The 16,676-nt window shown below is 45.5% G+C and overlaps 2 protein-coding genes across 4 annotated transcripts in view; one reads left to right on the top strand and one right to left on the bottom strand.

The window, feature by feature from the left end:
* Positions 1-11,783, bottom strand: part of ZZEF1 (zinc finger ZZ-type and EF-hand domain containing 1) — a 59,838-nt gene extending 48,055 nt beyond the window's left edge. For all 3 annotated transcript variants that reach the window (XR_014619044.1, XM_084299710.1, XM_084299711.1), the window contains exons 1-7: positions 11,383-11,783; positions 6,959-7,103; positions 5,653-5,847; positions 4,566-4,737; positions 3,676-3,875; positions 2,379-2,589; positions 861-977 (exon numbers count right to left, since the gene is read on the bottom strand). Coding sequence is in view for 2 of the 3 variants with exons in the window: in XM_084299710.1 (XP_084155836.1) it covers positions 861-977; positions 2,379-2,589; positions 3,676-3,875; positions 4,566-4,737; positions 5,653-5,847; positions 6,959-7,103; positions 11,383-11,766 (1,424 nt within the window). In the remaining variant the exon portion in view is untranslated. The remainder of the gene's footprint in view (positions 1-860; positions 978-2,378; positions 2,590-3,675; positions 3,876-4,565; positions 4,738-5,652; positions 5,848-6,958; positions 7,104-11,382) is intronic.
* Positions 11,784-12,070: 287 nt separating this feature from the next.
* On the top strand, positions 12,071-16,220 carry CYB5D2 (cytochrome b5 domain containing 2; the record flags this gene model as incomplete). Its single annotated transcript, XM_084299744.1, has 4 exons — positions 12,071-12,296; positions 12,375-12,515; positions 12,849-13,035; positions 14,609-16,220. 4 exons carry the CDS (start codon positions 12,071-12,073, stop codon positions 14,820-14,822), a joined length of 768 nt encoding a protein of 255 aa, XP_084155870.1. The 3' UTR covers positions 14,823-16,220.
* Between the last annotated feature and the right edge of the window lie 456 nt (positions 16,221-16,676).

The raw sequence follows: 16,676 nt of genomic DNA, 5'->3' as shown, positions 1-16,676 counted from the left end.
TGTTTCTTCTGTGGTAACCTAATTGCTGATGTCATTAAACCACCAAATTATCAAACCTAGTAGCTGCGTGGCTTGTTACAGTTGCTATAATAAATATTGGGTATTTTAGAGAGAGTTCTGCAGAGGAATAAAGCATCCTGTTCTGTGCAGACCCAGTTCCCAGCAGGGAACCTATGACCTGAATTTGGCCATCTGGATGCTCCAACATTTCCCAGACAACATCATGACTAGCAAACACAGCCTGAACTGCCTGCATGGATGGACACTAGATTCTTGGACTGGGCTTTGCAACAGTCTCTGTGAAAGAGTGGTTTCTTCAAACAGCAGTAACACAGTAATATTGGCACAATCTTTATTCCCTTTAGTATTAGCAGCCAGGCTCTGAGGACTTGAGGATATTTTTTTCTTAAACAAACAAACAAACAAAAAACAACAGTTATACCAGCTCAGTTTTCTTTTTCGTATTACAGTAGTCCCAGCTTGGCCTGCTGTCATTGCCTTCGGTGCTCCATCACAGTACAGCACCACGCAATCAAAACTAGTCTTTGACCTTTGAAATTACTGGGAGTTGAAATTTCTTTTCGTTGATCAAATCTCCTCTAGCCCCATTTAAGCCACTGCACACCATCTTAATATTAAATTACATTAGCACACAACATTTCAAGCCAAATACAGCGGAGCAGACACTGCTTTTAAAAGAAGACAACCAATGCTCACACAGAAAATCTAAGGTACCTGTTTCTTAATGCCTTTAAGGTTTTCAAAATAAAGAGCAGGTAAGTAACAAACAAGATACATTTGCTATACAAATTCTTCTAAACCCTTTTCCACTGTATCAAAATACATTAACACAATCTTACCTTGTTATTCTTATAAGGAAGCTGTCTACTTCTTGCAAAACATTTGGAGATAAGAAGCTTGAAAAATCTGTAGAGCCTGGCGTTAGGGACAGAGGTGGCATGTGTTGCAGTGCTTTCCTAGAAAAAAGGATGGAATGTAACTTCAATCAAAGAAAATAGACTTCTACAATTAGACATTTAAATCTTTACACTTTTTACAAGTGGGTCTCTACAAATAGCTTCTGAATGAAGAAAGAATCTATTTACACAGATAATCTTCTCAAAAGTTAAAAACAGTATTGTGTTGAAGGTAGGGAAATTTCAGTGATTGTTAGGTAGTCTTAATCTCACATTTAATGAGAAATAAATCAAGGTGTTTTGAATTAAATCTATGACAGAATTAGAAATAACTTAATGTCTAAACACTACCTTATTTTAAATAGTTCCAGAACTGAGCAAGAGCCCATTAACAAGGGGGAAAATTGATTTTAAATTCATTCAGACCAATTTCAATGTGATTTTTTGTTTGATTTCCTAAGGTAATTTAATAACCCCTGAAAATAGGAAATAGGAATTCTAGTTGGTTATATCAAAGACATTCTATCCAACAACAAAGTTTGGTCTGGGACTTTATAACTCCAAATACTGAATTTCCAATTCCTGAATGCTTATATTTTTGCCAAGATTTCTCTTTTAAAACTGTTTTTAGGCCTTATTAGAAACATAACATAAATTCTGAGCTAACAAATACCTATACTGTAGCAAAATTGAAGGCCCTCACCGTTTCAGTAAATCCAAACTATGTAGGAACTATAAACTACAGTAAAGTAGCTATGAACATTCCTCGAGCAGACATGAACACATATAAAGTCACCTACACTCTAAAGACTTTGAATAGATGACAGAAATTAAAGATAGCATTAATGGACTTCAGCCTGCAGTATTCATTAGCTAATGACAGCGGTGCTCTTAAACGCAGAGGTATCACACTAACTAAGCTCTATAAAAGTCAACGTGGGTGTGTAGCGATGTTATTAGGATTCCAATCCTTCAAGTCATCAGGCAGAACTGTTTGGCAGTCAAACAAGGAAATGTTACAGAGAAAACAGCCAATCACCACAAGCAAGCATCCGCAGAGATATTGCATACACACCACTGTATTCCCATGTAATGAATGACAAGGCGTTACGCAGGCAAAAAATGCCGAAAAATGGGCTAAATCAAGCTCCGTTCATAAGTGGAAGTTGTGCAATAGTTATAATCAATGAAATTAACAAAGAGAAATCTAATTCTAGGCTTCTTGAAAACATTACGAGTCAAAGCCATTCAGTCATGGCTTAACAACTAGATTAGTTACAACAGATATGAGAATTGTTCTGGTATGTGAAGGTGAAATATAAAAATTTAAACAATGTGGTAGCTAAAAAGACATTTAAATACCTTAATGGAGGGAGTGGAAACCAGTTACACAAGGTAGATTAGTTTACAAAAGCTGGAAGTAGTGGAAAAAAAAATCCAACTATGAAGTTTGGTACTTACTGAGTATTTTGTAAGATAGTGTGAACAAATGCTGGATTTGTTTCCATGGAAGCTGTTACCAGAGAGGTCAGCAGAGACCAGTACCAGATAGCCGAAGCATCGCAGACTGAGACGCCCACCTTCTTAACTCTTTGATAACCAATCGCCCTGAGTCCATGGATTCTAGTGTCGCATCCATCACTAAGGCAACGCTTGATGTTTATCTGTACATCTGTCAAAACAGAAAGCAGATTTTTTTTTCCATTGCTTCTGTTGGATTAGATGTAGAAGAATCCAGATATTTAAAACCACAAATACTGCAAAACCTCAGAGAAAAATAGCAGCAGACATACAAGAGTACTCCCACATATGGGCAACTAGCACTTGTATGCTTCTTAACCATGCACACTGTGATTTGGAAAATTCAGCCTCTGAAATTGCTTATGTGATCCATTACATATTATACTGCTACAAATTAGGAAAAAAGTAGTAAAAAAAAAAACCTCAAAGTGGAAAATTATTACAGATTATTTCACCACTACTAATCATACCTTTTTACCTACATACATAGGAAGTGTCTTGGGTCAGGAGGGGCTGGGGAAGGTAACGAAAGAGTAAAGCCTAAATGCAAACCATTAAATTACATTAAAACATTCGCATAAGTTTTTGACCATTTCGCAAAGGTAACATTCTCTTAGTTACTTTTGAGGAACAACATCCCTGTTGCCTGCTTCTGTGGCCCTGAAAGTTTGTCTTTGGGAAAAGTATCTATTTGAGCTGAAGGCACAAAGATTCTGAAGCTTCAGAATGGTCTTAGGAAGGAGCAGCTCTCCTTTGAGTGATTACAAGATAGCAATCGCAGATCTAACAGACTTAAAAATAACACTACTTAGAAGTCCTTAGCATATAAGCTGCTTTACGAGAACCGCCTAACCAACTCTTCAGACTTTTGGTACAAAAAATAGCCTCCCAGATACAATTTTTTGCTTGATACTATTATCTAACAGCTTTCACTCTGCAAGCAAAGATATTTTAACATTGCCTGATGGCTTCAAACTGAGAGGCTAAAAACGTGTTTTAATCATTTTAGCTCTTTAACCCTTAACCTGAGTTACAGACAACGCGACAAAGGCTCAGAAGACTCTCTTACAGGCAAGAAATTAAACTACAGTTAAAACAATTTCTCTGACTCAAGGGTAAGGCCAAGAGCTTCTGCTCTAATGATCGACATTTCAACACATCATTCTGTAACCTACCCAAACTTTCACCTTCAAAAAAGCAACGAAACAATACACCAATGGTATCTTTATTGACTCACACATCTGACTAATGTTAGCGTTTTCCAACAGTGTTACGTAGCCAGTGATATTGCTTGGAATGTGAACATCTCGGACCTCCTGGAGACTGCTGGCATTCCTTCCCACTGCCACTGTAACTTGCTGTGGCATGTAGCTCTGGTCATTAGCTGCCACTGCAATGGACAGATGTCTCAAAACAACATCTGGTTTCATCTTTAAACTGCAAAGCAAAGAAAAAACATTTTTTGAAAAAGATAAATCAAGCGCTTCACTTTAAGCAGAGCCTCACCCAGTTTCCACTTTTGCAAACATAAATAAATCCACTGGGAGTTATCTAATGCTTCATAGGCATTACCAACCCTGTATCGTGGTATAGGTGTTAGAAAACTTGTTGTTGGCTTAAAAGACCATCACCTCTGATAGACAGACCGTATAATTTTCTATTGTTGAGCTTTTCAACTGAGAATTAATTCCTCAGGAATAAAAGTGTAGTGTTAATAATGGACAAAATTGTTTTGTTTTGTTTTTAAATCTAAAACAAACAAACAAACAAACAAAAACAAAAAACAAACAAAAAAAAAAAAAACAACAAAAAAAAAACACCTAGACCAAAGAATCACTAAATATTTCTGTTTCAAGGAGCAGTAACTGTCTAGCTGGTGTCAAAGCACTTCCGTTCAAGCACTAACCACAGCAATATGGGTTGGAAAGTTTAGCTAAACAACCATGTGCATCAGCATGGAAGATGCTTGGCCTTTAAAGGCTTCATTAGGCCTTTAAACTTTATGCAGAAATCCATGACATGTTTTCAAATAGATTCATCTGTCACTCAGTAATTCTCAGATTTTTTCCAGTTACACTCCTGCTGTGAGACCTACAAAACTCAGCTGGACATTGCTGCGACACTCACCGTATCCAGTGCGAGCGAGCACTCCCATCTGACTGCCAGAAGGACGTTGTTTCTCCATTTGTCATCTTGTCAATATCAGCGGAATTGGATGAGGTTTCTATGTGAGTATAGCACTTTGTGACAGACTTCAGTTTGTCCAGCTCCTGATTGCCATTCAAGTCACTGGGGTATTCTGAAAAAAAATAATAATAAAAGAAATCACTCCTAACATTCTTATTTTCCTTGTTTTCAAGAATCATTATACTTTTATTATAATATCATATGAATTGACTTGGTGGCATAGGACGGAGCTCCTGGAGAAGTGTTTCTGACAGAAAATAAAAGACAGAAAACTTTTACTTCAGATGAAAACGCAATAGTCCTAATTTACCACTTGCAGTATGAAAATACCAACTTTATTTCTAGTTCCGTCTCTATCTCCTCATTTCCTTTCTGGTCTCATCAGCACTTTTTATTTTTATGCCAAAATCCAAAAAGATGAGAGAAAAAAGTAACTTATGATGGAGAAAACCTTAATCCAGCTATTCTAGGGAAAGGACAAAGCAGACTGTTTCCCCAAGATGACTTGATCTGTTTCAAGAAAAGCGCAGAGATCTGAAAATACCATGAAATCAAGCTTCAAGAGGAAGAAAAGGATCTCTTCCTCTAGGGAAACCACCAAGAAAGTCTCATCTGAAATATAACAAAAGTTTCACTACTGCCACCCCAGAACAGTTACTTTAATACTGAGCAGTCAGCTTCAGAAAACATTCATCTCCATATGGAAACTGTTTCCTGCAACTAGTAGAGATATTTGACTGGATAAAGAATAACACAAATTAGCAATTGCCATTCTGAAACAGGTCACCAGAAAGAGGAGAAACACCCAAGTGTGTTACTCGGAATGCTAGGCAGTTAGGAAATTAATTTATGAGCCTCAAAAATGTAAATAAAAAAAATAAGAAGTGTGCAGATCAACTTCATAAAAACATGAAGTCATGCCTGTTAAAGATTTAACAGTAAATAAAACTTGTTAATGTATCTGAAATCTCTTCTTCAAGCTATGGTTACACTACCATTCTGGAAAAAAAGAGAAAACGTTACATACCTCTCTCTTTTAGGAGAAGTCGATCTAAAGAATCCTTCAACACAGACGACCGCATAGTACAGATATTGTTGAAGTACTCCAACACCGGGTATGGGATGGCAGTACTAGAAATTCGATTCCGGTGCAAGAATCTCAATATCATTGATGCATGAAGACCAAGGCGCTCTTTTGATTCAGAAAATATATCAATGAAACCTAGAAAGAGATATTATTTCCACTTTTGTTGCAACATCTGGCTTGACCTTTCAGCAATCAGGTCATCATTTTTCCCCTTTACCTCTTACTACCCTGTAAATTCAAATGAAGCATGAGAGCTGATACTGGAACCATATTCCACCATATGCAGTAGCTCAAGTTTGCAACCTCTACAGCAGGACTGTAAATAACTTGCCAGTTAATTGAAATGTCTGAAAGGGTTCAAAACAATCACCCAAAATCTTAGTTTTATACTTACTTTTCTGTCCCAAAAGTCCTAAACCCTTACCTTGAAGCATGCTGCTTGGCTGAAGAGGTGCTGTATTCACATCACTCACCTTGAGCTACACTAGGCACTAGTGAATTTTGGCACTATGGATTATTCCCAAAGAGGTGCCTAATGTTTTCTACCACCTACGTAAGAAATTTCAGCTTCTTACCGGTGGTATTCTGAATCACAGCATATTTAGATGTATCAAATAATACCCCATAAGTACTCTCCGCTGACTTCCTTATCAGCCAGTTCTAACACTTCTTGTCTGATCCTCTAAGGCAAATCCCCTTTAGCCACTTAGCATTAAAAGCTTGGAAGGAAAGACAGTAACTGATACTTATCCCAGAATTCAAATTCTGGAAACTGACGCTTTCCAGAATATATGCTATCAAACGTGAAATATGTTTTAGCAGGATTCCAAAAGCTACATAACAATATAATGATAAAGTACATGACTCATCACCTCACAGACTCAGTGGAGGATTTATTCTTCCAGCTAGCAAGTACAAGACTATTACTGCATTAGTTAAGTACTCCCCAGAATTTTGCAAGAAACTGTTTTCTGTCTGCAAGATAAAACTAAACAAGGACAAGAAGCTCCTCAGTCACACAGAGAAGAAAATAATGGTTACTTATGAAAGTAAGTCAGCTGGATGTATTTATAGGACATTTTTAATTTACAATTTCACTTGTCTGATACTAGGAAGGCAAGAACAGCTCGGACTAGAGGTTTGACAAGATTAGGACAAGAAACACTATTAAAGCAGTTTATTGAAGCAGCATTCCTTATATAGAGGCAGGATTTGGGAAAACATTTTTGTGCCACTCTGTTCTCACCTGGAACAAGGGAACAAGCTTGCAGCTGCCTGATGACATGGCTCAGCTCCCCTTGAAGATTAGCTCCACTAGAATTCTTGAGAGCCTCCAGCATATTCTCCACATCCACGGTGCCATCTCCTTCAGCATCAAATTGTGCAAAAGCCTGAAGAGGAACAAAAAAAGGAAAATTTATTTCAGCATGATTACTTCGAGCAGAAATTCAAGGTATTGCATATAAGCCTTAACAGTAAACATTAAAACACCATCAAATGAAATCAAAATAATCAGTTTTCTGCGGTATTGAGTTAAAGACAATGGCAAACAGCCTCGTTGAAAATCTGCAGTCTTTAGCAAGTTTTAAGGCATTTGCACGGCCTTCCTATAAAAGTCAACTGTAGTTATACTTAGGTGGAGACAGCACGTCTTCTATACCAGTGAATCAGCACTATCCATCCACCCAGCATCTGTGACTGAGAAGGAGCTCACAAAAGAACGTTAAAAATCTCCTCCATTACACGGCAAGTTTCTTCTAGAAGCAGTACAATCCATTACTCATTAGTGCTACACCTACCTCACTTTGAATGCACCCATTCAAATTCTTTCAGGTTTTAAATCTTTATTTAAAAAAAGAAAGTATCCCTAGAACCAGGCTTTTAAAGTGCATTTCCTTCCATATGCTGTCCTCCTGCACTGAATACTAACTTCAAATAGTTTATCAAAGTATTTATGAAAACATTGGAACAAGTTAGAAGTCCGTAAGATTTCTATTCTTATTGAAGACAGATTTATAAACTTTGACCTGAATATAAATTCATATTATAAAAGGTGTGTTGAGCACCTATAAAAAGTAATTTACACAACTATTTATTTCACGTCTTTGTGGTAACAAAATTACACGACGTTTTTATCCAGCTTAAGTCTATAAAAGAGAACTGAGATTATAAATGTAAATGGTTTAAACTAGCTACTTCAGAGAACTCGTAAACCAGTGAAACGCTGAGATATATATATATCAGTATACATTATATATATAAACTAGCTATATTTTCACAAGTAATTTTGAAATGACCTTCTGTTTGATGCTCAAAAAAAAATAATATCTGAGCATACCCAAAGAAGAGAAGCGAAATTTCCAGAACCTTTTTTCATATAAACTTGGAATGGGCTTATAAAAGAGATTTAAAAAACAAAAAGAGACTCAAGTCTCCCAGCCCTGCACTCGGTATTTCACGTTCAGCTACACAGCCAGGTCAGGGTGGCTTCTGAGGAGGAGGCAGCTTGCAGGTGTTGGACAGGGCGAAGCCACGGCTGCTCTTTGGGCAGAAGCTTCTGCCTGAACCTCCGTTTCGCTGGCTGACTATCAGGCCTGATGTACCATTAAAACGCTATCCTGGAGAGAAATAATCTGAAGCGATTAGATCAAAATAAACCTGCCAATTAACCATGACATAATTACAGCACCTTAATGAGAGCAAAGTCCTCCGGAGGTAAGAGTGCTCAGTACCATACCGGAGTGCCCACAGCTCCAGCGGTGTGTGGGTGTGCGGAGCCGAGCAGAGCCCGGCACGTTGGTAGGCTCCTGTCACAGCCTGGCCCATGCTAACACCCAGCCCTTCCCAACACATCTGGCTGGCAGAGGGGGCTGGAGCTGGCATCAGGTAGAAAGCAAACCAGACCTTTGTTTGAGGTCTACAACGCAGAGGAATTAAGTTTAACATAGCTGCTGCCCAAGCAAATCAAGGTGCAGTTTCGTACCAAGGCGCTCTTGCCACTGCCTCACTTCTGTTTCTCTTACTTGAAGAGAAACTGTAATGTAATGACTGCAGCACGAAGTGAACAGGTGAGCAAGTTTTGTGATGCTACTGGTGAAAACAAACTGCAAACAAGACGAGGCTGGAGCTGCTGAGCGCTGCTTTAAGCCAGTATCTGGCGATTTCACCTGCAGAGAGATTGCCACGTGCACGCCTGTCTTCGCACAGGACCGCACCGGTCCGTAGCTTGCTTTGCAAACTCTTCCTATGACCTCAGCAGATCTATAATCTCACCCACCCTAAAGCCTAAAACTATTTTTGATTGTTTGGGATAACTAAAACTCTGTATTTGACAGAAAGCATGCGCAATTCCCACCGCTCAGCCAAGCTGCTGGGTGCAAGGGCGCTATGCACGGGCAGCCAACAAAACACCCGCGCACAAGCCAGCACCCGGAGCTCCCGCATCCACGTGTGGGCCATGGTACAAAGGCAGGAACAGCTTTATGACGGTCCAGATTAATTTCTCTCCTTAATAAAGGCATTAAGCCTGTACACTTCCTACCAAGTTAAACCGTGCCCATGGAGAGAGGCGATACAACAAGGCAGCCATTCTCAGGAACGCGGCACAGGGATAAAGCTCCCCGCGCAGGGCAGCACCACAGGGCACTGCAAGTGGGACAGGAAAATTCTGTGTTCCGTCCCTTGCTCTCAGCAGGACCGAAGCATTCACTTCTCAAGCAAGAGTCAGGTATGTTACATGACAGCTGCTGAAGCACTACCGGATGAAAAAGGATTCTGAGGTTCGGTTTATCCAGCAAACAGACTGTGTATTTTAACAGACGTACATGCTGCCCATAAGGCATTCAACATGTGTTCACAAGCCCCACGCTGAGAGCAGAAAAGCTTAATGGGAGATCAAAATGTAGTCCACGTACACGTCAGAGAGCCACACGCTAATGTCTCATCCCCATAAAACACATCCCAGAAATGTGAACTGCTCCAGCCCATGGGCTAGTGCCAGTTGCAGAAGCAATGACACCAAGGTTTCCCACACAGCTCCCAACATCTCCACGTCGCAGGATAGACGAGATGTGGCCACAAGTCTGTGCCATCATAAATCCTGCAGCAAGTCTTTTCCCACTCCCAAGAGCATGGAAAAACCCTGGACTCTCCATGCCGAGGAGGATCTGCACTACAGGCAACCCCCAAAGTATTTCTGCAGCCTGCAAAGCTCAGCTGCTTGTAGTACCAGAAAGAATCCTGATGTACTAATTTCACGCTTTTAGTGTTGTGACAAATGAAGAATTGTTGTTTATCGGTTCTTGAAAAGGAACTGGAAACTCAGAGGCAGCGTTTTAGCACACTACGTAAAACAGTCTGGTACAAATGTACCGACTTGTACCACAACATTAATCCCTTCCCAGTTTCCAGCAGTCTTGTTTCCATGTCAGCACTGACTTCAAGGAGTGCACGTGCAATTTAATACTCAGTTTACCACACTGCTCTGCTACTCGGGAGCACGACAAAGGCAGAAGGAAGTCACTGGTGAGGCTCAGGAACTGCATGCAGTAAGAAATCCAGACACAACCACTTCCTTAACTGAGTGTGAAATTCCCAACAGGGCAGTCCAGCTGGGCTTAAACCTTAGCTAGAGAGTAAAGCTGCACAACTAAATGCTCTAAATGTTAAGTTCCCCATACCCCTTCCCACAGGTGAAAGGAAACTGCTCTCCTCTACCACTAAAACCTTATCTTAAGGCCTTCTGCCTGCCAAGGGAACTGGTACTCTACTTGCTTCCAAGTTGTCCAACACTCTTACTTTCCAGCAAGTGACAGGATGCTGATGGGACAGTTGGTAATTTCACTGCTGGCTTTGAAAAGCAACAATAACTTTATATCTAGCAAACTTGAACCAGCTGCTCCCATTATGAGGTCCCTCTGAGGAATCACTCCCTGGGCTTTCTCAGCTGTGCCACCTGCAGTGGGGGCATCCTCAGGGGCACTGCTGATGTAAACGGGCTCCAACTGAGGAGCAGCTGCTGAGCACGGTCACTGGGAATGGGAATGAGTGGAAGGGACCTCAGCGGGCTGACAGCCGGCCTGATGGCAGCGTGGTGCCTCCAGCCTCACTGAGCACAGCCCTTTGCCCCAGGCCTGCTGCGGATCCTGGGTGGGGCTGACCAGGGTCCCCCCGGCCCCTTCAGCTCCCTCTAGACCCTGTCAGCACCCCCCAGCCCCTAAGGAATCCTAAAGTTATCAAGGTTGGAAAAGGGGAAAAGGCCTCCAAGATCCTCTGGTCCATCCATTGCCCTACCACCACCATCACCCACTGAACCATGTCCCCAAGCACCGCATCCAGCCTTCCCTCACACACCCCCAGGGATAAACCACGTCCTTAAGCGCCACACCTACCCATTCCTTGAACACCCCCAGGGATGGTGACTCCACCACCTCCCTGGGCAACCCGTCCCAGTGCCTGACTGCTCTTTCTGAGCAGAAATGTCTCCTCATTTCCAACCTGAACCTCCCCTGACCCCTATGATCCCCCCGGAGACCCTATGAGGCCCCCAAAGCCCCTAACTGCACCCCCAGCGTCCTCTCAGCACCCCCAGCCCCTATGAGGCCCCACGAACCCCCTATGAGCACCCCGTAGCCCCTCACACCCCCCTGACCCCCCCCCCAACCCCCTCACCTCCTCGCTCTCTCCCCGGGAGCCCGCTGCCAGGCGGGACACGCTCTCCAGCACCTCGCAGAACTGCTCCAGGCTGACGGCCTCGTCGCCGCGGCTCAGGCGCTCCTCCAGCCAGCGCACCAGCGTGCTGTGGTGCCGCGACACCAGCGGCTCGGGCAGCGCCGCCTCCCGCAGCCGGGCCGTGGCCTCCCGCAGCCGGCCCTGCTCCAGCAGCACCTCAGCGGGCGGCAGCGGCGGCGCGGGGCCGGGGGGAGCGGCTGAGGAGGAGGCGGCGGCGGCGGCCGGGAAGGGGGAGCCGGGCTGAGGCGCGGCGGCCGCCCCCTCCATGCCTTCCTCACCCCCCTCCTCCTCCTCCTCGCTGCTGCGGCTGCCCGCCGTCCCCATCAGCCCGCCCGGCTGCCCCCGCCGCTTCTCCTCGCCCTCCTGCCGCCGAGCTGCGGCTTCTTTTCCTCCTCTTCCTCCTCCTCCTCCTCCTCCTGCTCCCGCTGCCTTACTCAGCAACTTCCCGGCCCGGCCGCACCTGTCAGCGCCCGGCCGGCGGCAGCCCCGCCACACTGCCGCCAAGCGCGCCAAGCGCTGTCGCAAAACCGCCCGCCCGCCCGGCCTCGCGACACCCTACGGTGGAGGGAGGGAGGGAGGGGAGGCGCCACACCGCCGTGCGGCGAGGAAAGTGTCGCAAAGCGCGGCCATGTGGAGGGGCGCGGCGGCGGCGGCCGCGCTGTGCCTGGGCGCCGCCTGGCTGCTGGGTCGCGGGTTCGAGCCCCGCGGCCGCCTGCTGAGCGCGGCCGAGCTGCGGCGGCACCGCGGCGCCGAGGGCGAGCCCGGCCTCTACCTCGCCGTGCTGGGACGGGTCTTCGACGTGCAGAGCGGCCGCAAGCACTACGGCCCCGGCGGGGCGTACGAGGGCTTGGCGGGTGCGTGGGGGCAGCCCCGGGGCGGGCGCGGGGCTGTGCGAGGGGGCGCGGGGCTGACCCGGCTCTGGCTGCCCGCAGGGAGGGACGCGAGCAGGGCGCTCGCCACCGGTGATTTCAGCCCTGCGGGTCTGGTGGATGATGTCTCGGAGCTGAGCCCGGCCGAGCTGGCCGCCCTCCGCGGCTGGGTGGATTTCTACAGCGCCCGCTACGCCGCCGTGGGTAGGGACGGGGCTGTGGGAGGGGGGAGCGGTGAGGGGCAGGGCAGGGGGATGTGGGGCTGTGGTGTGTGGGGTTGTCTGGGGGTTCCCTTTGGGGTCTGGGGGGTCCCGAGCTCGTCCTGCAGGGGTTTGGTGATGTGGGCGCATCGCTGTGAGGCTCACAGATGGAGGGTGTAAGCCCATCTGCTGGGCCCGCTGGGAAGATGCTCTGGTGTAGTTCTCTTTTTCTTTTTTTTTTTTTTTCTTTAAATAATGATTAAAAATAAAAACTAGCCATTTTCCGTGCTTTGCTGCGTTTCCACGTTACGGCGTTAATCGGCCCCCTCTCTCCAAGGGAAGCTGGTGGGCAGGTTCTATGACGAAGACGGGGCGCCGACAGAAGCCCTGCGGCAGGCGGAGGCGGCGATGGCAGAAGGCCTGAGGCTGAAGGCAGAACGCGACCGGCGGCAGCAGCAGTTCCCCCCCTGCAACTCGGAGTGGAGCTCTGCCAGGGGCAGCCGCTTCTGGTGCTCCAGGCAGAGGTAAACTCGGCTCTCCTGCCATTGTGCTCGGAGCCTGTGGAGCAGAGCAGGGTGCTTCTGCCCCTTTGCATGGACACCCCGAGCTTTGTCATAGCAGCAGCGGCATGGGAAGATGTCCTGGCTCCTTCAGCCACCAGGCTCTGTAGTCTTGGGTGAGCTCTAGACGCTTCCCCACAGAAGAGCATAGGTTGGTCTTAATCTTTTGAGCGCTGGCAGGGCTGAGATATGGCAGCCCTGGTCCCTTCCCCTGCCTGTGTTCCTGCGGCTGTGCTTTCTGGCAGAGGCAGAGCCAACCTGCAAGGAGCAGCGGTGCTGTTCTCTGCTGTGCCAGGTTTAACCACTGCTGCTGTGTGAACAGAGATTTCCTCTGCTGGTTCAGCAGGAGCTGAAAGCCTCCACACAGACCGGAGGAGCACACACGTGCAGGCTTGGCTGGTCAGTGTTTTCAAGCGGGAGGTAGCAGGGAGGAGCTCTGCTCACTGACCTGGTAAGCGAGCAAAAGGAAAATAAATTTTCCTCCTGATAGTTGGCGCTTCCAGGAAATTTGTTTCTGAGACAAACTCTTGTTGCACTGGAAGCAAAATCATGTTTCAGAAGTTGCCACACGTGCACGTGATCCACCTGTTCTCAGGGAAGCAAGCCAGAAATCCCACTGGGACTGCTGGCAGCACTCAGGCAGGCTTTCTCACCTATCAGGAATCCAAGGATCAACTCATGTTTTTCAGGCTGTTTTGCAGCCCGTCTCACAGGCTATAGCCACAACAGTTTTCTCTTAAAGCTACATTAAAGTGACTTTGAACAGTCATTTCCTACTTGTCGTATTTAGTTGTGTACCTCCCTCAGTTTAGGGACTGCTTTGTTCTTAGCTGAAATCACGTTGCAGACTGCATTGCAGGGTGCTTGGGCTTCACTTGAACTACACAAGTACACATTAGCACTGCGTACCTTGGGAATCTGCTCCTGTACATGAATGAGCCTCTTTGCAGTCTCTGGACTGGGTGTTGTTGTCTCTTGTGTAAGAGTTCACTGCATCTTTTTTTAAGCCAGGAGTTAGGGGAACAGGCAGGATTTAGCCTGCGAAGAGACACTATGAAATACTTGGAGAAATAATTGAGGCTTTCTTTGCTTTTGCCCTAGTTCTCAAAATCAGTGTTCACAGAAGAAGGCATGTGGTCATCTGTGAGCAATTAGCTGCCCCAAAAAAGGCATTTTTCCATTAGGCGCCCTGTGCTAAGTAGAGCTATATTCCTTTTCCAGTAATAGAAACAAGGGAAGCAGAAGTTAGTTGCTCCCAGAAGGGTGCGTGTAGCAGCACTGATGAAACCGGGTTCAAGCTGCAGGTTTCTGAAGTGCAGCCAATAACTGGGTATCAGAAGGCAGTGAGATGTTGGGGGGCAAAGTCTACCCCAAGAGTACATATTGTTAGTTTGCCTCTCCCAGATGGTCTGTCTTTTTTTTTTTTTTTTTTTTTTTTTTTTTTTTTAACCTAGATGATTCTGTGTTTACTGGAAACATTTTCATGGTTTTGAATTGGGTGTTTGAGTTGTAATCGATTTTAATTTTCTGTTTGTAGTGGGGGAGTGAAGAGAGACTGGATTGGAGTCCCCCGGAAGCTGTACAGCCCTGGTTCAAGGGGGACTCAGTGTGTGTGCGTGAGAACTACCGGGCCCCCTTGGGGACAGCCAGACTCAACGGAGCACAGTGACAGAGGTGACCTGGATAACCCTCACCTGGAGGAATATGATGGCTGCCACCCCCTGGCCGAGCAGTGTGTCCTGGGTGTGTGACTGAGTACGGGATCTGAGGGCCGTGGAGCCCTCCGGTGAAACGTTGTACTTGGGGTGAGCGCTTCCAGCTCTGTTCATTTCCATCTGTGCAAAGGCAGTGATGGCAATTCCGTGTTATGTGTCACTTGATGTAGAGATGGAGTTGAGAGAAGGAAGAAACACATTAGCCAAATCACACAGTTACAGGCTAAAAAATATCAACAATTTTTTCTTAGTGTTTTGCTTACAGTATTTTTACATCTGGTGACAAACCATAGGATGCACAGCCTGAACTATACTTAAAAAGTGGGTTTCTTGTACAGTCAGAAAACAGCTGCTTGTGTGCATGACAGGGAGGGTAACGTGTTGTGTTTCAGGACAGTAAGGCAGTGAGCACAGGAACTGCTGCAGCAGCACTGGTTCAAGCACAACCACCCACTGTCACTTGAAATGTGCTCAGTGCATCGTAGTGTTAATGCTCTTTCCCAGTCACCTGCTTTGCTCCAAAGAATTTACAGGTAGGACGGAAAAGCCTCACTTTCCCCTGCAACTGAGGTACGGAGCATCTAGGAGCTGGTGCAGTTGTCACACATCAGCTCTGCTTATCAGATCCTTGGAATACAGGAGGCAAAGGTCAGAGCTGTATTTCCTCATTTGGTGTTTGTACTAGATAGGGAGCAAAGAAGATATTGAAGCCACCTATGAGGATTGCTGCTTTAAATTAACCTCACCACCCCGACCCTCTCATTCACTGCTTTTAAACTTTAGGAATTGGTAGTTCGAACTAGGCAATAATAAAAGCTATGTAGCAACATGACCCTCCTGCTGTAATTTGCCTCCTGTTTCCATCTTGGTTTATAATCTCCAATTTACGTGTCCATCAGACTATAACCATGATGTATCCTCACGAGGCCCAGATCCCTTAAAGGCTGCACATATTTTATCAGAGCTGGCAGAATTTGTTAACCAGTTACTCCCAGGAGAGCAAGTCAAATCATCACAATTTTGTGCAGGGCTGAGGATGAGGAGTCTTGGTGCTGTTAACACAGACTGGGGGGAGGCAGTGGCTGTTTACTGGTGGAATGGGTTGGTGGTGTAGCTGCAGGAGAGGCACTCAGGTTACCTACAAACCCACAAAAATCTGTGCTGTATTCAGCTTTCTCCTTGAGGCAACTCAGCACCTATTTATAAACAGCTGGGATGCATTTATAAATTAATTCCATTTTGAGCTGCCACTACCCCTAAGGAAAATCTCACAAATTTAAGTAATTAGTTAATAAAGTAGTGGGATTATGGGAGGCTGAGCAACATTCCTTAAAATAATCATTGCAGTGACAGCAGGAACCTGTTACAGCACTTTTCACCTGTTGTGTTTAACGAGGCTATAGCTGTCATGGATGAGAACCATACAGCAATCTAAACATGTACATACTGCATTGTAATAAATGTGTTTTTTTTTTTTAAACCTGGTTCTGTTGTGTTTCTTTTCCACCACCATCTTTAAGATAAGCCCGCTGTGGCTCTTTCAGGATGATGTGTAAGCTCTTACTGCTTGTCACTGGCAGGTCTAGGTTGGGGCAGCGGAGCCATCACACTGTTCAAGTCCTCAGTCATCCTCCACAACTCAAGTTCTGCCTTGGGCTTAAGCCATCTGTGGGAGCAGACTGGGCGACTTACTTCATGTAGCAAACCTGAAGGCACTAAAAGTGTGTGAAAGCTGCAGGAAGGGCTGCAGAGCAGTGCTGCTTTGTCTCAGCTCGGTGGGAGCACTATAAAGGTCAGCATGGTATTTGGTTTGGGACACGTGCCTTCTCAGCAACAACTTGCTTTTAAAGGTCAGCAACACAACTGACCTCAAACCACCCTCAAGAATTC

This window comes from Netta rufina (genome assembly GCF_964035555.1).
Source record: "Netta rufina genome assembly, chromosome: 21".
Taxonomy (NCBI): Eukaryota; Metazoa; Chordata; class Aves; order Anseriformes; family Anatidae; genus Netta; species Netta rufina.
The sequence above is the reverse complement of the archived record's forward strand: the minus strand, read 5'-3'. Positions and strand labels throughout refer to the sequence as shown.